This window comes from Ruditapes philippinarum, unplaced genomic scaffold (genome assembly GCF_026571515.1).
Source record: "Ruditapes philippinarum isolate M1 unplaced genomic scaffold, ASM2657151v2 ctg11673_1_1_1_1, whole genome shotgun sequence".
In the NCBI taxonomy this organism is placed as follows: Eukaryota; Metazoa; Mollusca; class Bivalvia; order Venerida; family Veneridae; genus Ruditapes; species Ruditapes philippinarum.
Window position 1 is genome coordinate 1,071 of NW_026866772.1, and position 24,528 is coordinate 25,598.

General features: G+C 31.3%; 1 protein-coding gene across 2 annotated transcripts; it reads right to left on the reverse strand.

Annotated features, from left to right (window-relative positions):
- Window positions 1-631: 631 nt before the first annotated feature.
- LOC132733668 (anoctamin-4-like) lies at window positions 632-24,528 on the reverse strand (the record flags this gene model as incomplete). 2 transcript variants are annotated; one of them, XM_060720329.1, is given in 12 exon segments in its annotated part: window positions 632-781; window positions 2,327-2,436; window positions 3,412-3,604; window positions 3,991-4,080; window positions 4,763-4,884; window positions 8,416-8,504; window positions 9,326-9,376; window positions 10,534-10,852; window positions 11,248-11,316; window positions 20,195-20,233; window positions 23,581-23,656; window positions 24,428-24,528. In XM_060720329.1, coding segments are annotated over 12 exon segments (1,409 nt in total), but the record flags the coding sequence as incomplete, so codon positions are not given.

Genomic DNA, 24,528 nt, shown 5'->3' on the forward strand with positions numbered 1-24,528 from the left:
GAGTTGAATGTGTTGTACCCTTGGGGAGATAATGAATGGAAACTGAAAATTTCATACTATTTTCAAAGTAAAAGGGGCATAACTCTGCCAAAAATCATCGAACCATGACCAAATTCAAACTTGACCTGTATTTTCTCATGACATATCCATATGTCAAGTTTGAGTTGAATGTGTTGTACCGTTGGGGAGATATTGAACGGAAACTGAAATTTCATATTATTTTCAAAGTAAAAGGGGCATAACTCTGCCAAAAATCATGGAACCATGACCAAATTCAAACATGACCTGTATTTTCTAATGACATAACTATATGTCAAATTTGAGTTGAATGTGTGCAACCGTTCTTAAGATAATGAACGGAAACTGATGACGACGGAATGACAGAATGACGAAAGGATGGAAGGAGGGAAGGATGGAAGGACGGAAGGACGGAACAGGGTAACACTATATGCCCCGGCCATTACATGGCGGGGATGAAAGGATGGAAGGACGGAATGACGGAAGGACGGAATGACGGAACAGGGTAACACTATATGCCCCGGCCATTACATGTCGGGGGCATAATAAATATCTAAATTATACCCTGACTTCCCTGTGCTGAACTTATAAACTGAATTGAAAACAAGAAAACTTACGGAATGACAAGATCCTTGAGAATTTTTGGAATTGGTTTAGTAATCATCAATATCATTACTTGGAATGACAATTGTGACATACAGGTTTCTTCACAACTGTCCTTGTACTCTCTACCATACCCTAAAATACCTGAATTGTCAAATCTCTGAAATAAATAAAAAATTCATTGTTTTAACACCTTCCAATCTAGACAAAAGTTCATATCAACGTATTTCTTTCATGAAGATCTGATGACAACCTTATATGTTTCGCCTCTAAAGGTTGAATTTCCAGACACGCGAAGTCACGTGATCTCAGTTTGACCCCTTCAGAAGTTATGGTCGATAAAATATCAATCAAACTGCAACTTCCCTGACGGTAAGTCTTGTTTAATTTTCCTATTTTTAGCCATACAATCAAACTGGTTTTACAGATAAGCATTAGAAGAAGTAAATACCGTTATCCCCTAGAAGTTAAACAAATTGTTGATTTTTGTTAGGAAAAAATGTTTGAAGTAATTTGTAACAAAGGCAAGATTGTATTGTCAGTTTCGTAGCCTGTCAGCTATGATGGACAACTTCATGTTTTTTCTCAAAATCGTGAAAATAACCTACTCCGTATTCGTTTTCAAAGGGTTAAAATCAAGGTTAAAATCAGAAACTGCATTGCTTTCAAAATAATAAAAACTCGTCAATGATTGGTTGTTTGAAAGACTACGAGAAGGTGACTGCCTAGGAGTTAATGTCCGACCCTAATGCATACTTTAATTTAGGAGTTGATTTTAATTAGATTGAACACCTTTTGGATCATATCTTGGTGGTTGGTCCCTATAACTAACTAATTAACCAGTTATAACTAATTTCTCAGGAAATGACAATCATGACCACAATCATGATTTCTGAATGACTCATGACTTTGAGACTCAATTTCCAAGACTAATACAGCTGTGCTTATACATGTTTATTGTTTTTAGAGAAATTGATTTTGTAAAAAAATTTGTCAATGGTAAAATACATAAATAATAAGGATAAACTTTGATTCCTCTAATATACAGATTCACCCTTTATATTTTATTAATGTGAATATGTAAAGCAGACAAATTGTTTCCCAATCTTGTATTTTTAGAAACGAATGTGTTATAAATAGCTCTTGGAACATTATTTTGAATAAGGCTTAATAGTGATATGATGTACTATTCTAAGATTAACTTAATGAAATACTTTGTTTGAATCAACACAGAATTGTTAAGTAAAAGCTGAAAAGCTTAAATATAGAGAGTGGACCGAAAAATTAGATATACAAAAGGGTTTTGTTACTGTTTACATGTTTTATCATTGGCAAAAAGTTGAAGGCCATTTAAGAAAAATATTGAGTTTTTTTTTCTTATGGAAGGAAAAACAAAGAATGTTTGTTTGTTTGATTGGGTTTTATGTCACACTGAACCAGTTCAGTTAAGGTCATATGGTGACATTCCAGCTTTACTGGTGGAGGAAGACCTGAATCAGTTGCATTATTTCAGGCACAAACATGCACCTGAGTAGAACCACTGACGTTCCGTAAGCTATGTGGATAGCTTCCTCACATGAAAAAAACCAAAGTCCCTGTCGAAATCCGAACCCATAGCCGTGAGGGGGAAGTGGTTTGAAGTCAACCACCTTAACCACTCGGCATCAACGCTCCAAAAACAAAGAACGTAATAAAGGTTACTTACCCCTCTGAAGAATGCAATATAGAAGCATGAGGAATAGTTGTTCACAAACTGGAAGGCAAACAACTTGATTATAAGAGCATCATTGTACATAGTCTGTGTTCGATGATTTTCTGAAACAGGAAAACAAAAATTAAAAAAGAAAATATTTAAATTTATGACTTATTACTAAAGTTAGATTTACAAAATTATTTGATCTATCATAATGAAAATTGGTTCTTAACTTTAACAAAATTTATAAAATTTGGTCTTATATCTTGTAATGCAAAGAAAAGCATTTTGTTCATTAGCAAAATTTCATCAAAGTCCACATTAAGCAATACAGCCAAACTAAGCGTTTTTGCTATTATATATAAATTATTGCAAAAATAAAGATTTCTCTATACCTAACTTTTATTATAAATTATTGCAAAAAGAAAGATTTCTCTATACATAACTTTTCAATATGAAAAGAACCACTTAACAACTAGGCCACACCACTATTAAGGCCATTTTAAAAAGTAGAAAATATGTGTCTCCTTTATTCTTTAGCAATTTTATCAGTATACCGAACACGTCTCTAGTCTGGCATGCTGGGTATATATATTATCAAATCATTAAAGCTGCACGTCCCCAGATGAGCAAAAATATTTCGATAAAATCAAACCTGAGAAAAATGTACTAAGACTTTAGGAAAAGCATAAAGATTCAAAATTCTGGTAATAATTTACATGTTATGTGTCATTAATGACCAATTTTTCAGTATTTATAACAATATTTCTACTACGTTACTAATGCAGTAAGGGCTATTTCTGCATATTTTGACCTCTTTATGGTAATTTACATGGGTTGAAAGTGCCATTGATAATGTGTAAATTGCATTCTTTTGGTAACTCCACAATATTATACTTTTAAATACATTTTCAAATTTTCATAAAAATTAGTATCAATCTGGAGGCGTGCTGCTTTAACTAGTTTTAGGACCATGGAACACAATGACCAAACAACACCATGTGTTCATTATCCCCATTGTCAGAATCTTTAATTTAATAGGTGCTAAAAAAACAATCCCCCATCCAGTAATATATAATACAACAATAAGTACAAACCCCAGTCTGTGAGTTTGACCGCAAGAAGGTCGTAAACTTTGCCAAGTATAAGAATAGATATAGCGTTGAGCAGTGAAGAAACTATTGTTGCCACAAACAAACATTCACTGTCCGGTAAATCAGGGCAGTAGTCCACCGTGGCAACCACACGATACACTATTACGCCCATTACACTGGCCAGCACTAACATAACCTGAAAGAAAAACAAAAAAATACACTTCTTAATTATCAAGCAGTAAAATACCATGTTTATCTCAAGCATATAAATCTTATCTTTATGAATATCAAATGTGCAATATTGATAAAGTGTATAGATATATATATAGTATATATGAAAATTACAAAATGCTGCAAAAAATATTTCTGGAATTTTACAGAGAAATAAAACCCATTCTTCTAAAAATGCTTAATATATGAAATAAATATGATGTAAATGTAACTTGCTTTAAAAGGGAATTAAGCATACACATCATCAATGCTAAACAGAAAATCTCACTGAAAAATGTTTTTTTTTTCCAGAATAATCTGTTGCGTCTACATGCAACATCTGTTTATGTTAAATAATTGGATTTTACAAACCATAAAGAGCAATGTCATTGCAGATATAAACAATTTCCATGCCCGTCTTGCTGATGGGTAGTACCAATCATTTTCATACGTGACTGGATCCTAGAAAAAAAGGATTTTTATAATATTTTAACAATATTGAAGACAGTTAAAGACCATCTAATCACTACCTATATACCAAAAAGGAAAAGAACTGTTGGTACAGGACAGCACGCTCAACTGTCATCAGTTCTTGATAGTAAAACATGAACATCAATGATATACAATTTTATAAGTTCAAAAAGGGCAACAATTTGTCAAAATTCATTATTTGATTTATAGGCATTTGACAGTGACCTCCTATAATGCTCTCACATATAAGTATGTAAAGTTTCAATCCATTCCTTTCATTGTTTTAGAGATACAACTTGCATGCAAAAACTTAACCAAAGAGTGATGCATATGTCTTCTAGGGTTGTCTAGGTTAGAAAAAATGCTAACCGTTTAACATTATATCTGTCTTAAACGTTTAACCGATCATACTTATAAAATCCTTAGATTTTCAACATTAACTTTCTTTCTTTATGACAAGATATGCCATTTTGTTCATATTTTGCTGTAATCAAAATAATTATCATATTTATATTTGAAGTTAACACCTTAAGAAATGAAAAAGTTATAGTAAAATATATTTTACAGCGCCAAAACTGAAATCTACATGCAGAGGCCGAGGTGAAAAGGACAACTCTCCATATACTTTGCATTGTCAAGCTAAAAAGTGCAGCAATCAAATGGGAAATCATACCTTCCTAACTTTAGTTCCATAGAATTCAGGTCTGTCAGGCTCAGTCTCTTCAAACTGTTCTACATCCCACTGATAAGCCAATTCGGCTTGCTTTCTTTTCCAAATTTCTAAAAATAATGTGCCTGCAAAAAAAAGGTAAACGTATAAAAATTATTTGTTATTTCTTAGTCCCTATTGAAACTAAACTATACAAACTGTCGTAACAAGTTTGCATAGTTTACTTGTTAAAATGTTTTGAATGGGTTTTTACTTCCTATCAAAACAGTGTAGGTCATATGGCAACTTTCCAACTTTACTGGTGGTGGAAGATCTCAGCTGCCCTTCCATGCATTATTTCAGGCACAAACAGGGACCCAAGAAGAACCACCAACGTTCCTTAAGCTAGTTGGATAGCATCCAAAGTCCCTGCTGGGATTTAAACCCGTAACAGTAAAAGGCAAGTTGTTTGAAGTCAACGACTTTATTCACTCGGCCGCTGATGCCCAACCTAGTTTCCTTAAGCAAGAAACTCTTATAGTATGGTCATTGCCAGAGCTGCATCAGTACTACGGGTGTAGTACTTAAGTACCAGTACCAGTACTTGGCAAATTATGCAGTACCATTACCAGTACCAGAATTAGATTTTAGCTTGGTACTGCAGTACCAGTACTATTTTTGGTGAAGTAATTAAGTATCAGTACCATTACATTTATATATTCATCAAAGTTTGAATTATAAAATACACAGTGTCAAACAAATAATTGCAAATATTATTCAGCAAAGAAATAGAATCATAATTTACTTTAAAGTTAACATAACATTTTTACAACATTATAATTTTAACATACTTTTGACAAACAATATTTACAACATATATTCATGTCATATCTTATTGTTTAGTAACCAGTCAACTGTAATACAATGCAATCATCTTTCATTTAAAACACAACAGTCTATTGTTGCCTTTCACACCTTCACACCTCTGTTCAATTTATACCAAAGTAAATAACAACTTTTATGGTGCTAACAATATCACTAGAAATAGAATTATTTAAAATAGAAGCTATTAATAAGTGATTATTTTACTCTTTTACTAGTAAATACAAAGTAATAAAAGATTTTAATAAGGATATTTTAGGATAAAAGTTATTGAGTCTGTTTATCTCAATTAAATTTTTACTTAAGGTGACAACAGACACTTTCCGTGGTTCACACATAAATGTCATTTAAACCAAGTTATTTTAGTAATAATTGTTATTTATTTAATCTTTATGCATTAAATGTCGTTGATCATCATAAAAAATAACATATTTGAAAAAAATGCCTTTGTAAATGATTGATTTTGAATAAAAATCCTAAAATTTTAAATCGTCATATCAAAGTCATTTTTTATTTTTTTGTCATCAAACTTTTGGAAAATAACCATACTTATATTATCTAGGGAACCGTGTCTCAAATTTTTTCTATCTTTTCTCAAAAAAATATTACGTAACGTCAAACATTTTATGCGACTTTTTTCACCATAATATTACGTAATTAAAGATAATTAAGTCGCTGATTGAGCAAACAAAAATCCCTGACACGGTTCCCTCCGTAAATGAATTTCCTTTCATGTGCTTTAAACCGCATGTTAATTGCATGATTGTTAAAAAAGTTATGCCGATTCAAAGTTAGTCCGACCCGCGTCAAACGAGGTGTCATAAATCGGCTGTTCTCTCTTTGACCCCTACGTTTCACGCTAAATAATTGCATAATACACAAATATCGCACCAGAGAGGGTCACAAGTTGCGGTAACATACTCTTACAACATTTTATGACCCAGTGACATCTGACCAATTAACAAGCTGCTGATTAATATCAGTTTATAGCCGAAATTTCTTCAATTCTTAAAGTGATTTACTGTGCGTCTGGTATCTGTCGCACATGTCACGTGACTATCGGTAAAATTTGAGGCACTCAGTGGGGGGAAATGGAACGCATTTGCGCACCACTAGCGGGGTATTTAATTGTTTCCTTTTTGAAGTTTATTTTTATTATCATCAGCATTATTATTGTATTATACCAGTGTCACTCTGCCTGTGTATTCGTATATGAAATTCCGTTAAAATATAAAATAAAATAACAAAAAACTGAGCATCGACAGTTTTTTAAAGTCCATGGTAGATCGATATACAAATAAGAACGGGATATTATATATTTTTTTCCACCAAATTGATAATGCTTCACATATTTTAATAGAAATAAAAGGTATTACTCGATCATTATTATCTGGCCATCATGAATATCATCTATGCACGGCATAGAGATCCAGTTTCTACCGGGATAGACAATAAATTCCATACTTTGTCCCAGATTTATACTGTATTTAGTACTGTGTCCGATTTACTGGCGAACAATTTATTTTCACTGAGAATATATTTTAATTTCTTTTTTTTTATTCAAAGAGAAATAATCATCCTTAGACAATCTAAAATGGTTTAGAAATTTGTCAGGGACACCTTACCACAAGTCATATAGGTGTTCACATAAAAAATGTTGTCTGTTTTTGTTGTTGTTTTACTTGACATTGTTAGAAAACGAGGTTGAATGTAAAGTAAGCCCTTGAATCCGTACAAAAGTCTATCAACTCAGTGTAATATCTATCAGATTAACGGGACAGACACATTATGGATATTTTAGCAACTACATTTTTAATCAACCCCGTGGTCGTGCGATTTGCCGCTATGCTTAATTATTTATGTTTCATACATTATGTTACGTACATTGGCCGACAATTTCTTAATTTATAAAAAAAGGCTAAATGTTGAGATGTTCATAAAAGATGTACGGTAGTTGTACGATACATGTATTACGAGAAGTATGGACCAGTATGGACCTGTAATTCACAGATATATGGAACTACCGATTTCCCTCATTGATGCCTCAACAGGGGGCAGAGCGTTATCGATAATCGACAGGTTACGCGAATAGCAGATACAAATAGTACAGGTACAGTTTTAAAACGTTTAAAAACACATTTTTTGGACTAACTGCTTCCAAAATTAAATCACGAATGTGTTCAGAAAAGGTTGATAAATCTACTTAGCAAAAAATCTCATTTTAGGTTTTTTCAGTGATAATTGACTCCGTTGTCACCTTAAAGTCTTTGGTGCTTTTTTTATGATACTGTATAATGTAAACATTTGAACAAATATTGCAGCAAATTATCTATAGATTTGATAACTTACTTTTTTATAAAAATAAAATAATGTAATTTACAGCTTTATGTAATGAGAAAAACAGATGCTATTTTTATCAAAACCAAAAGTACTGCCTAGTAATGCAGTAGCAGTACCACTTTTTAAGACAGTAATGCAGTACCAGTACCAGAAGTAGCAAAATTTTGTGAGAGTAATTCAGTATCAGTACCAGTACTTGCAAAACAGCTGCAGTACGTACCGCTGTACCAGTACCAGTAATGCAGCTCTTGACTCATTGCTAATTACTGGTTGATTCAAAGTTCTTATTTGAATGACCTACCCCACTATACTCCAAAAACAAAAAAATCAAAATCTGTTCAGCATTTATATATACAGAAAAACCTATAAAAAACTAACATCTGTCAGTGATTTATAAACAAAAATATTATGTAAGAACTAAAATCTGTCAGGTATTTATAAACAAAAAGACTTACCCCATATACTAATGAACATTGCAAAGAATGGAGTCACATCATTGTCAAATGATCCTTTGATATTCTTGAACAGGTCTGCTATAGTGGAGCTAAAATAATAAAAATAATGTAAAAAACAGACAAGTTTTCTAACATTATTTCAATTTTTAAGGAACCTCAGCATAGCAGTTTTGATAAACTATTAACTTTTAAAGCAAAATTTTGATCATGTGGATAAAAACAAATTATGCTCACAATATATGATACAATTTGAATAAATTAAGTCTGAAATAAGTCAAACTGGTGTCGGAACATATGGGCCGTGTCATGACAAAACCAACATTATAGTGCGTTTGTGACCAGCATGGATCCAGACAAGCTGGCGCATCCGCACAGTCTGATCAGGATCCATGCTGTACGCTTATCAACTCTATTACAAGTAGATAAACTGATAGCGAACAGCTTGGATCCTGATCAGATTGTGCAGATGCGCAGGCTGGTCTGGATCCATGCTGGTCGCAAACGCACTATGTTGGTTTTGTCATGACACGGCTCATACAGGACTGATGCTTCTGCTCTCAATAAATCACACACATCAATTTTTTATACAGTCACAATAATATAGGATAAAAGGATCCCGTTTTTATAGTGTTAAATTCCTGATATATCACTATCTAACTTGACCATGTACCAAGGTAATATACATGTATATACACATATATGATATATGTGTATATACATGTATATTATCATAATATGTATATGTATACTATATGGATTTCAATAATTTGAATCAAATTGGTATTATATTTCAAAATAGTTTTTCATGAAAAAATTATTGTTATAATCAATGTTCATATCAAAACAATTTATATATAAGTTTAATTTTTTAAGCAAAACTTTGTGTTATGTATCATACAAATTTACTCACTTAGAACTTGATGTTGATGTTGTAGTTGATGTTTTGTTTGTCTCCTTTATGCTGGAAAATACAACATTATAAATTGGGTTTTTATTGCAGTTGTTTTGTTCTAACAAAAAATATTTCTTGTTTCATACATATTATATTTTTCAGTCTTCTACCAGTTGTGAAGAAAAGTGAAAAATTTACACATTATACTAGTCTTGTCATCTTCTAGTAGAAATTTACTTAAGCTGGACCTACCAAGATATATTTTTGCTTCAGCCAACCCAGGGTCACAGAGTGGGTCAGTAGGTAGGCTTTTTTTTTGTTGATATATGATTTTTACAGAACGTAAGTACATAATTTATATGCTTGGCTGTAGCATATGAATTGTGAAAATTTGGACATCATCATCGGTGATGGCGAAACTGACATGTTTAAGACAGTCAAAAACAAAGACATATTCACTAGTAATCATAATATGCAATAAAAAATAAAATGACTTTGAAGACATAAATTCAAGCGGTCAAATTACCAATGTGATACAACTAATTCTCCGTAAAGATTCCCGAACGACCTGGAAAGTTTTAATTTAATTTTAAAACAATATATATTGGTTTTATTTTTTAAAGTTTTTATTGCATATTTCATGTTTATCTATATCAATAACTTGTGTGCAAAATTCAGATCCATCACTATCTCATTCCAGAATTATTATTTTATAGAGGAAAAGGACCTAAAATGAAAAACGTTTAAATGCTTTTCTACTAAAATGCAACATAGTAGTTATGAATAATCATTTTTTTGAGGAAAAGGACCTAGACTGAAAAGCGTTTAAACACTTCTACTAAAATGCTACATCCAGTATCAGCCAGAAAACAGACCAAGGCCAGATTTCCGGAGCGACCCCCTGATTTCAACAACTCTCTGTCTTATCCCACATGGTTTTAGTCCACCCAACATTTTTCCATACATAAATGGTATGAATAATATGAAATTAAATCTAAAGTTACAAGTCAGGCTAGTATGCACATCTAAGAAATGTAACCAAGATCTAAAATGGTGGCATCTCATTTTAAGTCAGTAAATTCTGATATTGAAATCCGCTTATCAATAATATTAGACTGTCCCAAATTCAAAGAACCAGTTCATATTTAACAACACTGTGTAAGATTTCTAGGAAAGAAAATAGAAATAATTTACAGTCAACCCTAAAGAAAAAGCAGTGAACAAACCTTTCTACCAGGCCGTAGATGAACACAGCAATTCCGAAAATCATTGGTGCCCATAATGTTGTAACCAATGTTCCTGACCACGCAAAATAGAAAGCAATTTTCTCTCCAAAATAGTTTCGTATTTTCCACAATGGTTGAAACTTGTATATCTTTGTCCATGTTAATTGCATATCAAGCCGGGGATCAGTCTTCAGCGTTTCAAGGTCCGTTGGTAGATTTTCTATTTTTGATTTTTCTTTATCATCGGGATCGTAATGGGACTCCTCGTGTAAAGTGAACCGGTCCGTGTACACCCCTTCCATCCTCATATAGTCCAAACCTGGAAACCACATTAAACATAATCATTGTCATTATATTCAACAAGAGATATAAAATATTTATTTCAAATTTATCAACAAAAAGATATTGAAAATACCATTCCAAATCTCTCAAGGACTAAAAGAACTATAATGTTACATTTTAGGTCTTTTTCAACAGATATAAAAAAACCCAGAAATTTTCTATAAAATCATACAGTTTTCTCAATGGTCCAACTTCACACCAGCTTTTTACTTTCCCAAATCCGCAAATTTAGCAATAATTCTTCCCAAAATCAAGAGGCAAATGCCTCTTCCATATTAGGAGAGAGAAATTATATATTATTATTTATATTATTCACTTAGTATGTTTAGATTGGTAAATTTTAATCATCAAAGCAGCTAAAAATGTCCTTACCAACTTTCTGCATGTCTCCAAGTTCTGTTTCCTCTTTGATACAACCCCAACAGTTGCCCACAGAATTTGCTGTAACATAAGAATAATAATTATGAAAAATTATTGTATCATTTATAACTATAATATCTCAAAGTGAAATAGAATTGTTACAGTTTCTGTGACAACATTATAATAAATTCTCATGAGTATAATTATTTTCTTCTGAAATTTAAGACGACATAATTCCAAAGAAGTATCAAATTCATATGTCTTAACTTACAATAAAGCTACAACATTCAATTTATAACAAAGTAAAAAGTGTATTACCGTATGTAAAATAAGTAAATTATTTTATTTAATTGAAAACTTTAATTTGAAAAGAGAAAATTATGATATTATTACAGAACACAAAATTTTTGACTTATTTAAAAAAACTATGGAGAACTAAGAACAAGATATCTCCATAACACAGCACCTAGCTATTCTCGATGATCCAAAGTAAGAAAAAGCTCATGACTGTGTAAACAGTGAACTTGAAGAGGTATTGGAACTTAAAATGCCCATCATGATAGATAATCACAGAGAACAGGTGTGTGAAAATTTCAACCCATTCCATTCCCTTCACCACGTTTTAGCGATACTAACTTGTACGCCACACTTAACCAAAGTGTGATCTTGACTATGACACTGGGGTCAGTACTAAAGCTCTCAGGTTCCCTGCATATATTTACTATGAGAAGGGAAAGAACTCCAGACACATATACTACGGAAAGGGAAAGAACTCCAAACAATTTTTTTTTACTACAGAAAAGGGAAAGAACTTCAGACAAGGACTAATACTAGCTTATTTACAATGACAAACAGGAAAGCACAGAACTTTAAAATAAAGCCATTTTACCAGTAGTGTATTGTATATGTGTTTAAATAATTTTAACTATATATGAAAATTATGATAGAGGAGAGATTAATCAGTGTTTCTTGCCAAACCCCTAAACAGTGAACATACAGTCATGTATATTAGAAACTGCAACCCCACTGCATCCATAACACATAATTATCATATGCATAACTTTGATTATTTGCATTTTATATCTATGTATAGCATTTAGATGACAGATCTAGAAATTCTAAGATTTTTAACCTCTTATAAAGCATTTACTTTAAAGTACCTGGTAATAGTAAAATACAATATTTCAAATTATATACATGTATACATGTACATAAAAGACTGAGGTATGTATTGTATGCTTATTTGAATAGTCATTTATATAAATTGATGTTTTAATACAAATAATACAGAAAAAAGTAAAAAATCAAAAATAAATATGATCAAAACAATTTATAGTAACCATTAAATATGGAATATGTACATCTTGAACAGGTTATATAAGTCTTCTTTTACTTAAAGCTACTTAATTTATGAATTATTTATAAATCAGTTTTTACTAACATCAATATACAAAAATAACTTATTGAAATATGAATAAGTAATGTTAAATTAAAGTTTAATATACAAAAAAAAAAATAATAAATAAATCAGAGTAATAAAGTAAATTAATTTATTATGTTTATTAATAAGTATTATAAAAATGGTAAAAAAGTTAAATATGTCAAAAAATGTTTTGATGCACTGTACCTGTACACAAAATAAGACAGAGATATCAAGTTTGGTTTTATCTATACAGAAATATCAGGTTTGGTTTTACCATCACACAAATAACAGGTTTGGTTATATCTGTACACAAATATCAGGATTAGTTCTACCTGTACACAAATATCAGGTTTGGTTCAAAGTGTACACAAATATCAGGTTTGGTTCTACCTGTACACAAATATCAGGTTAGGTTCTACCTATACACAAGAATCAGAATTGATTCTACATGTACACAAATATCAGGTTTAGTTCTACAGGTACACATATATCAGGTTTGGTTCTATCTGTACACAAATATCAAGTTAGGTTCTACCTGTACACAAGAATCAGAATTGATTCTACATGTACACAAATATCAGGTTTGGATCTACATGTACACAAGTATCAGGTTTGGTTCTATGTGTACTAACAAATCAGGTGTGGTTCTACAGTACACAAATATCAGGTTTGGTTCTACATGTACACAAATGTCAGGTTTGGTTCTATCTGTACACAAATATCAGGTTTGGTTCTATATGTACTAAAATATCAATATAATTATGTACTAAAATATCAGGTTTGTTTCTACCTGTACACAAATTTCATGTTTGGACTTGTATGGAAATATCAGGTTTGGTTTTACCTGTATACAAATATCAGGTTTGGTTCTACCTTAATAAACATATATCAGGTTTGGTTCTATCTGTACACAGATATCAGGTTTGGTTCTTCATGTACACAAATGTCAGGTTTGGCTTTACCTGTACATAAATATCAGGTTTGGTTCTACCTATACACAATTATCAGGTTTGGTTCTGCAAGTACACAAATATCAGGCTTGGTTCTACCAGTACACAAATATCAGATTTTGTTCTACCTGTACACAAATATCAATTTTGGTTCTAGCTGTACACACATATAAGGTTTGGTTCTAAATGTAAACACATATCAAGTTTGGTTCTACCTGTGTTTGGTTCAACCTGTACACAAATATCAGGTTTGGTTCTACCTGCATACAAATATCAAACTTAGAATAAGTACAGAATTTGTTCTACATGGTCAAAAAGTACAAACTTTGTTCTATCTCATGGTCATAAAGTCAAACTTATTTCTACATGGTCATAAAGTACAAACTTTTTTCTACATGGTCATAAAGTACAAACTTATTTCTACATGGTGATAAAGTCAAACTTATTTCTACATGGTCATAAAGTACAAGCTTATTTCTACATGGTCATAAAGTACAAGCTTATTTCTACATGGTCATAAAGTACAAGCTTAGTACTACATGGTCATAAAGTACAAACTTAGATCTACATGGTCATAAAGTACAAGCTTAGTTCTACATGGTCATAAAGTACAAGCTTAGTTCTACATGGTCATAAAGTACAAACTTAGTTCTACATAGTTTTAAAGTACAAGCTTAGTACTACATGGTCATAAAGTACAAGCTTAGTTCTACATGGTCATAAAGTACAAGCTTATTTCTACATGGTCATAAAGTACAAGCTTACTTCTACATAGTCATAAAGTACAAACTTAGATCTACATGGTCATAAAGTACAAGCTTAGTTCTACATGGTCATAAAGTACAAGCTTAGTTTTCTACATGGTCATAAAGTACAAACTTAGTTCTACATAGTTTTAAAGTACAAGCTTAGTACTACATGGTCATAAAGTACAAGCTTAGTTCTACATGGTCATAAAGTACAAACTTAGTTCTACATGGTCATAAAGTACAAACTTAGATCTACATGGTCATAAAGTACAAGCTAATTTCTACATGGTCATAAAGTACAAACTAAGTTATACATAGTTTTAAAGTACAAGCTTAGTACTACATGGTCATAAAGTACAAGCTTAGTACTACATGGTCATAAAGTACAAGCTTATTTCTACATGGTCATAAAGTACAAGCTTACTTCTACATAGTCATAAAGTACAAACTTAGATCTACATGGTCATAAAGTACAAGCTTAGTTCTACATGGTCATAAAGTACAAGCTTAGTACTACATGGTCATAAAGTACAAGCTTAGTTCTACATGGTCATAAAGTACAAGCTTAGTTCTACATGGTCATAAAGTACAAACTAAGTTATACATAGTTTTAAAGTACAAGCTTAGTACTACATGGTCATAAAGTACAAGCTTAGTACTACATGGTCATAAAGTACAAGCTTAGTTCTACATGGTCATAAAGTACAAACTTAGTTCTACATGGTCATAAAGTACAAACTTAGTTCTACATAGTCATAAAGTACAAACTTAGATCTACATGGTCATAAAGTACAAGCTTAGTACTACATGGTCATAAAGTACAAGCTTAGTACTACATGGTCATAAAGTACAAGCTTAGTTCTACATGGTCATATAGTTCAAACTTAGTTCTACATGGTCATAAAGTACAAACTTAGATCTACATGGTCATAAAGTACAAACTTAGTTCTACATAGTCATAAAGTACAAACTTAGATCTACATGGTCATAAATTACAAGCTTAGTACTACATGGTCATAAAGAACAAGCTTAGTACTACATGGTCATAAAGTACAAGCTTAGTTCTACATGGTCATATAGTACAAACTTAGTTCTACATGGTCATAAAGTACAAGCTTAGTTCTACATGGTCATAAAGTACAAGCTTATTTCTACATGGTCATAAAATACAAGCTTACTTCTACATAGTCATAAAGTACAAACTTTGATCTACATGGTCATAAAGTACAAGCTTAGTTCTACATGGTCATAAAGTACAAACTAAGTTATACATAGTTTTAAAGTACAAGCTTAGGACTACATGGTCATAAAGTACAAGCTTAGTACTACATGGTCATAAAGTACAAACTTAGTTCTACATGGTCATAAAGTACAAGCTTATATCTACATGGTCATAAAGTACAAGCTTAGTACTACATGGTCATAAAGTACAAGCTTAGTTCTACATGGTCATAAAGTACAAACTAAGTTATACATAGTTTTAAAGTACAAGCTTAGTACTACATGGTCATAAAGTACAAACTTAGTTCTACATGGTCATAAAGTACAAGCTTACTTCTACATGGTCATAAAGTACAAACTTAGATCTACATGGTCATAAAGTACAAGCTTAGTTCTACATGGTCATAAAGTACAAACTAAGTTATACATAGTTTTAAAGTACAAGCTTAGTACTACATGGTCATAAAGTACAAGCTTAGTACTACATGGTCATAAAGTACAAGCTTAGTACTACATGGTCATAAAGTACAAGCTTACTTCTACATAGTCATAAAGTACAAGCTTACTTCTACATAGTCATAAAGTACAAGCTTAGTACTACATGGTCATAAAGTACAAGCTTAGTTCTACATGGTCATATAGTACAAACTTAGTTCTACATGGTCATAAAGTACAAGCTTAGTTCTACATGGTCATAAAGTACAAGCTTATTTCTACATGGTCATAAAATACAAGCTTACTTCTACATAGTCATAAAGTACAAACTTTGATCTACATGGTCATAAAGTACAAGCTTAGTTCTACATGGTCATAAAGTACAAACTAAGTTATACATAGTTTTAAAGTACAAGCTTAGGACTACATGGTCATAAAGTACAAGCTTAGTACTACATGGTCATAAAGTACAAACTTAGTTCTACATGGTCATAAAGTACAAGCTTAGATCTACATGGTCATAAAGTACAAGCTTAGTACTACATGGTCATAAAGTACAAGCTTAGTTCTACATGGTCATAAAGTACAAACTAAGTTATACATAGTTTTAAAGTACAAGCTTAGTACTACATGGTCATAAAGTACAAACTTAGTTCTACATGGTCATAAAGTACAAGCTTACTTCTACATGGTCATAAAGTACAAACTTAGATCTACATGGTCATAAAGTACAAGCTTAGTTCTACATGGTCATAAGTACAAACTAAGTTATACATAGTTTTAAAGTACAAGCTTAGTACTACATGGTCATAAAGTACAAGCTTAGTACTACATGGTCATAAAGTACAAGCTTAGTACTACATGGTCATAAAGTACAAGCTTACTTCTACATAGTCATAAAGTACAAGCTTACTTCTACATAGTCATAAAGTACAAGCTTAGTACTACATGGTCATAAAGTACAAGCTTAGTACTACATGGTCATAAAGTACAAGCTTAGTACTACATGGTCATAAAGTACAAGCTTACTTCTACATGGTCATAAAGTACAAACTTAGTTCTACATGGTCATAAAGTACAAGCTTAGTTCTACATGGTCATAAAGTACAAACTAAGTTATACATAGTTTTAAAGTACAAGCTTAGTACTACATGGTCATAAAGAACAAGCTTAGTACTACATGGTCATAAAGTACAAGCATAGTACTACATAGTCATAAAGTACAAACTTAGATCTACATGGTCATAAAGTACAAGCTTACTTCTACATGGTCATAAAGTACAAGCTTACTTCTACATAGTCATAAAGTACAAGCTTAGTACTACATGGTCATAAAAGTACAAGCTTAGTACTACATGGTCATAAAGTACAAGCTTAGTTCTACATGTCATAAAGTACAAGCTTATTTCTACATGGTCATAAAGTACAAGCTTACTTCTACATAGTCATAAAGTACAAGCTTAGTACTACATGGTCATAAAGTACAAGCTTAGTACTACATGGTCATAAAGTACAAGCTTAGTACTACATGGTCATAAAGTACAAACTTAGATCTACATGGTCATAAAGTACAAGCTTAGTACTACATGGTCATAAAGTACAAGCTTAGTACTACATGGTCATAAAGTACAAGCTTACTTCTACATGGTCATAAAGTACAAACTTAGATCTACATGGTCATAAAGTACAAGCTTAGTTCTACATAGTCATAAAGTACAAACTTAGATCTACATGGTCATAAAGTACAAGCTTAGTTCTACATGGTCATAAAGTACAAACTAAGTTATACATGGTCATAAAGTACAAACTTAGATCTACATGGTCATAAAGTACAAGCTTAGTTCTACATGGTCATAAAGTACAAACTAAGTTATACATGGTCATAAAGTACAAGCTTAGTTCTACATGGTCATAAAGTACAAGCTTAGTTCTACATGGTCATAAAGTACAAACTTAGTTCTACATAGTTTTAAAGTACAAGCTTAGTACTACATGGTCATAAAGTACAAGCTTAGTACTACATGGTCATAAAGTACAAGCTTAGTTCTACATGGTCATAAAGTACAAGCTTACTTCTACATGGTCATAAAGTACAAACTTAGATCTACATGGTCATAAAGTACAAACTTAGTTCTACATGGTCATAAAGTACAAACTTAGATCTACATGGTCATAAAGTACAAGCTTAGTTCTACATGGTCATAAAGTACAAACTAAGTTATACATAGTTTTAAAGTACAAGCTTAGTACTACATGGTCATAAAGTACAAGCTTAGTACTACATGGTCATAAAGTACAAGCTTAGTTCTACATGGTCATAAAGTACAAACTAAGTTATACATAGTTTTAAAGTACAAGCTTAGTACTACATGGTCATAAAGTACAAGCTTAGTACTACATGGTCATAAAGTACAAGCTTAGTTCTACATGGTCATAAAGTACAAACTTAGTTCTACATGGTCATAAAGTACAAACTTAGTTCTACATGGTCATATAGTACAAACTTAGTTCTACATGGTCATATAGTACAAGCTTAGTTCTACATGGTCATATAGTACAAGCTTAGTACTACATGGTCATAAAGTACAAGCTTAGTACTACATGGTCATAAAGTACAAGCTTAGTTCTACATGGTCATAAAGTACAAACTTAGTTCTACATGGTCATATAGTACAAGCTTAGTTCTACTTTGTCATTTATAAAGTACAAACTTAGTTCTATCTCATGGTCATTAAGTACAATTTTAGATATTCATGGTCAAAAAGTACAAATTTAGTTCTAGTCTACATGGTCATAAAAGGACACACTTAGTTCTACATTGTCATAAAGTCAAACTGTGGTACACATCAGGGTGCATGCTTCAGATTGCAGAGTGTGAGCCGCTAAGTACAAACAAAGTCACAAGTTATTATAGATCAGATTCTTTGTGACATTAGTCATAGATAATAATGAACTTTGTTAGTAGTTTAATGTAACTGTATAAGAATGGTTCTAAGTTTCAGGTTTTACATAATCACAAACAGGACAAAGATTTTAAAGAGGCACAGTCTAACACACCTCAGGTTATACCTATATTCACAAAGTACATGCTTGGTTCCACACAGCTATCAAGTACAGACCAAGAAATACCAGACAGACGCATGTGCATTAAATTACTTACATTCCTGTTTTCTTTTAGCAACTTAATAAAATAACTTAAATCATTAGTGTATTTATATAAAAATCAAATCTTAACCTGCAATTTTATTATTTCACATAACAATTACTAGCTCACAGGCTTGTGTTATACCACACTCATAATCTAGCCAATAGAAATGCAACAGACTAAAACCAAAAAATTAAATACGAAAACAAAGACAAACATATATGTACATTTGGCAAAAGGTTATAATGCATGCTGAGGAAGTAATATAAAAAATCAGAAATTTTGGTGAAGACCATTTTTCAATTATAACTCAAAATAATTATTGAAATTTAAGTGAAGAGCATTTCAAATTATCATTGAAATTTCAGTAAAGAACATTTTTTAAATATAATTCAAAATTGTTATTGAAATAAATTTATATAAAGCATTATCAAGAAATTCAACTAATTAAATAAAATTTAATTTAATTAAATAGCATTTTAAAAGCTAATTAAATTTACTCTAATTTTTATCAACAAAATAAAAAGTTAAAATTTTTCTTTTAACTTTTTTAATTTCAAAATTGCACTTCCCAAAATTATCTGATTTTCTTGCAAAATCAAAAGCAAATCCTGTAAATACTACAAAATCATACAGATTCATGGATATTAACTTTCGTTGATCAAAAAATTCAAGATGATATATTAAATCAATGAGGGGAGATAATTTTGGTGCCTCTACCAGTGAAGAATATGCCATTTGGCATATTGGTGAATGCTTATTTCAGTATTTTGGCATTGAATTAACAATTTATAGTTTTTTTTTATAATTCTAGGTGGAAAAGTATTTCAAATAGCAGTGACCAAGCCAAAATAACACTTGATCACTTCAAATATGATGGCTCTGATTTTAGTTCAAGTTTCAAAGGTCCTTTAACTATGTTCACAAAAGTTAATTATCCAAGAACTTTATTGATTTTACAGTATTTCAAAGCAAAGCAACAAGAAAAGAATGGAACTTATTAATAAATAAAGAAAATAAAAATCTGTATATATACATGAAGTCCTAAGTAAATCAAGTATTTCTTGCTGAGCATCTGTAAAATGAAAATTACTACATATATTGAATTTTTGCAAACATCCATACATTTTGATTCTGAAAAACCATTTACAAGCATATTTGTTCCTGTTTTAAGATGTCATCATTTCACTGAAAAATTTTCAGAAAAATGGACACATTTCAGGTCAGAAGAACAAAAAAAAAGAGTAAAAGTAAGACTAAAATACTGATGATATTTAGTCTTGAATTGAGGAAGGAAGTCACAGGAGCTGAGTTGGCCTTAGAAAAGGCTCTAGATGATATATTGAACTGGATATGACTTGGAGTATCACATGATCATGGTCTGATCTTACCTAAACAGGGCCTTATAATATCTGAACAGTGCTTATGACAAGCAAGAACATTATAGAGGCCAAAAGTCAGATATATATAAAAGTCAGAACAAGGTCTGTTAAATCAGATAAACATAATCTGAATACTTGTCAAGGATCTGAACTTGTTGTATAAAAAATATAATTTTAGCCATGAGCAATCTGATATGACTTGGCTATAATCTGAACTGACCTGAACAAAGGATCTGAGTAGGATCTTAACTAGTCTGATATCTGAACAGCTGACACTTTATGCTGTAATTTAAAGATATGATTTAACATTTGGGAAGTCTAATATAAACTAATGCCTGAACAAGATCTTAACCTTTCTTTTAAAGCAGGAAAACATGACCTAAACTAACCATGTCTTTGACATAAACTCACCTGGACAATGATATTTACTTACCTGTAAATGATCTAAACTTTCCTGAACAGTATCTAAACTTACTTAAGCAGACTAAGTGTAAACTCTTTAGAATAAATATATTGGTATATTTCATGCTTGCACTTTGTACAAATACACCATCCTTTTCTCTCATGCAATTATGTTACAGAATTATGTATGAATTTGGCTATAAGAATAACTGCTTTTCTAGCAAAATTTGCAATTATATATTTATATCCAGCTAGTTTGATTATCCTGCTAATCGAAATACGCAATAAAAAAATACAAATCTATACAGCTTAAAAGAACAAAGAAGTCTTAATAAACTGGCATCTAAATATTAAACATTACAAATTTCGACCAAAATTTACCCCCATAACAAAAACACCAGCCACTTATGCCTAAAACGAAAACAAATGAATTTAATAAGCATTAATTCCTTTATAACACTTGTAAACATTTTGAACTTACATTATGAACAACTGTAAATATAACATTTCACTCATTGAAATGTAAACTCATTTCTAGCTAAAAAAAACTAGGATTTTTAGTCATGGCTCATACTCCTGGTAGTTTAATACTTCATTATAATTTCAGATCTAATATAAAATTTATTTTGAATGTATAATGTTTTAAAACAAGTTAGATGGGTGGTGGTGTTGGTTACTAAGTTTTTACTCCAGATCATGACAGTAAGGCACTCTGAATTTACCAGAGTACACTTCAGCCAACATATATCATTCCTAGGGCAGGCTGACTCAAGCAGTTTACCAGTACTGAATTGCCTTCACTTTGACAACAAACTGCATGATCACTTCTACAACAAACTGATAACTTCTGTACATGCCAGAGCAGTCTTTGGTACAGTGTGAATGACCACGGACAGGATTTTATGATCAATCACAGTGAAAGTGACCTGCACTCTCTGGAAATCAAACCTGAGTCACCCCATTCCAAGTCAAGCGCTCTACCTTTGTGCTAAACCAGACAACTTAATTTTGATAGGACATTTAATACTTATAAATTAACTTCCTGGCTTTTTTTATTATTTCATCTTCAGCACCAGGATGTCCTAGACATGTGTCCATAGGACATGGATGCCCCCACTTTCCATTTTTTTCTCAATCTACCAATGTACAGCATGCCAGCAGGAATGATCATGGGACAAGGGCAAATCAATAAGCATCCCTCCCCATAACTGGGGGCAAAAAAAAAACCATCTTCAATAAGTGAAGATGGGAGACGTTTGAATTTCAAACACCAAAAAAATTTGAATTAAATTTATCCAATCCATCACATAAAATAGCACTTAAAATATGATGATGTCAGCTGACCAATCATATTTTTAATAGCTTGAGTTGTCATCATTTAATTTCATAATGGAATAAAGTATAATTAATTTGCTATACACTTTGATAACTTAATTTAAGAAATTGGAGAAACACCAGTTCTTGACCATTGAAAAAGCTAAAGAAATGGAAAACAATCTGGTCCAAGGACATTCAGGAAAGCAAAGGAAAAAGTATTCTGATAAAGGTACATCTAAATAATGGTTAGTTCTACAACAAAGTTTGTTTTGTTAAAAAGATATTTTATGATCTTTAACTAAGAACCCCGAAATAACACCCACCTTGTCTTGTGTAATATATGGTATCCTCTGTTAATTACAGCATAATACAGTTTAATGATTTTAAATAGCACTAGAATATTTCTATTTTTACACTTTTAGTATAGGTTAAAGATTATAAGTGTGTATTTACAAAATAAAATTGGTGAGGGGTTGTGCGACCACACATCCAATTTAATTTTGTTACTACATACTAATAAATTCTAACCAGCTTAGTGTTTTAAATTATTTTTATAAAAGGTTGATTTACTAGAATGATTAACAGTTTGCCAATTTACCAAAGTAAATGTGTTACGATTCCTTTGAAATACTGCAATCCTATTGGACAAAAAATAATTTCAAACACTAATAACAATAAGATTTCTATTTTTACACTAATTTCAGCACTTGATAAATCAAACAATATAAGAATGGTTTTATATATACTGTCCGTGAGCACTGCAATAATTCAAAGGCGGAGTCAGGAGGAGTGCAGGGGGCGGAGCTAGGGGCAGCTTAAAAAAACCACAACATTATTTCTTCAACTCTTTAAAGGTACAATTGTAGCATCTTATTAAAGAACAACATTAAAACTACATTCTACAAATAATGTGGTGTACAAAATATAAACTATGCAATTAAAATAGTGTGCATTTAAATTTTTTTTTTATTAAGCATATTATATAAAATTTGTGACTGTCGTTTTCTAAAAAATACACATCTAAAGGTCTTAAGCATAAGCAATTTTAATCTAAATTTGACAGTCTGTAAATTATAATTTAAATTAAAATAATTCAGTGTAAATTATTTAAGGATGTGAATAAGGGACATAAATCTATACTTAACCATTAAATAGATACAAGTTTTTGCATAGTAAAATTTGAATTTTAATAAATTGTGCAAAAAAAAAAGGAAATGTTAAATATTCACTTTTTAAAGAAAACGATGCATGTAAACTTGTATGTAAATGGTGTGAAGTATAAATAACCTTGCAAACAAGCTGACAATTTACTCATATTTACCTTCACTTCGTTGAAATTTACTGGCGGCCTTCATTCCAACATAGCGTAAATCTATATTTATTAAAATATGCTCCACCTGAAATAATATATGCATTTACTATATAAAGGGTTGACTGCAAAACTGCAGTAACTTATATAAAATAAAGAAGGACTTACAACAGTTTTGCGATCAACCGTCCATATAGTCATGATTTCTTACATATTATAAATTATAATATAATTACTATTTGTATACAAGGAGAGGTAACTATAACATTCCTAGAGTGGTCTCCCTTTTTCAAAATTTTTGTTGCGTATACTGACATCAGCATTTGCACATCCTTATGTTTCGCCAAAGATTCTTTATGATATGATATTAAAGACTCTGTTATAATGCAATTAGCTTCTTAATTTTATTATTTTGATCTTAGTATCGTCTTTATTAACTATGGTTGGTTCCAACGTTTAACATGCTCTGAGTTTAGTCTACAATGCATATAATTATAATATATAAATCTTGTACAGCAGATTGGTCAAAATTACACAATCACACACAGAAAGTTTTTCACAACTTTCAGACTTTTTAAAATCATTTAAAAAATTTATCTTATCAATATGACATTCTTAATGTGATATTTTATAGAGAGCAAAATAATAGGATGTGTGTTTTGGGATCAAGATCGGGTGCTTGATTTCTATTTAAGAGAAATTTACGTCTAATGATTTCTCTTCACAAAACAGGGGTAACTAAAATTAATGCTCACACTGAGTCTTAAGATTTTTCCTTACACAAACAGGGCCCTAAAATGCAAGCTCAAAGCAAAGCTGATGTTGATCACCTGGCTTCTAAGCATTGTATTATACTCACCAGCAGTGATCTGAGAGAAGGTCTGAAGAAGTTAGTAGGATCATTAAAGTTGACATACAGGTGCATTCTCTCCATCCGAAATGGTGCACTGACCATGTCCA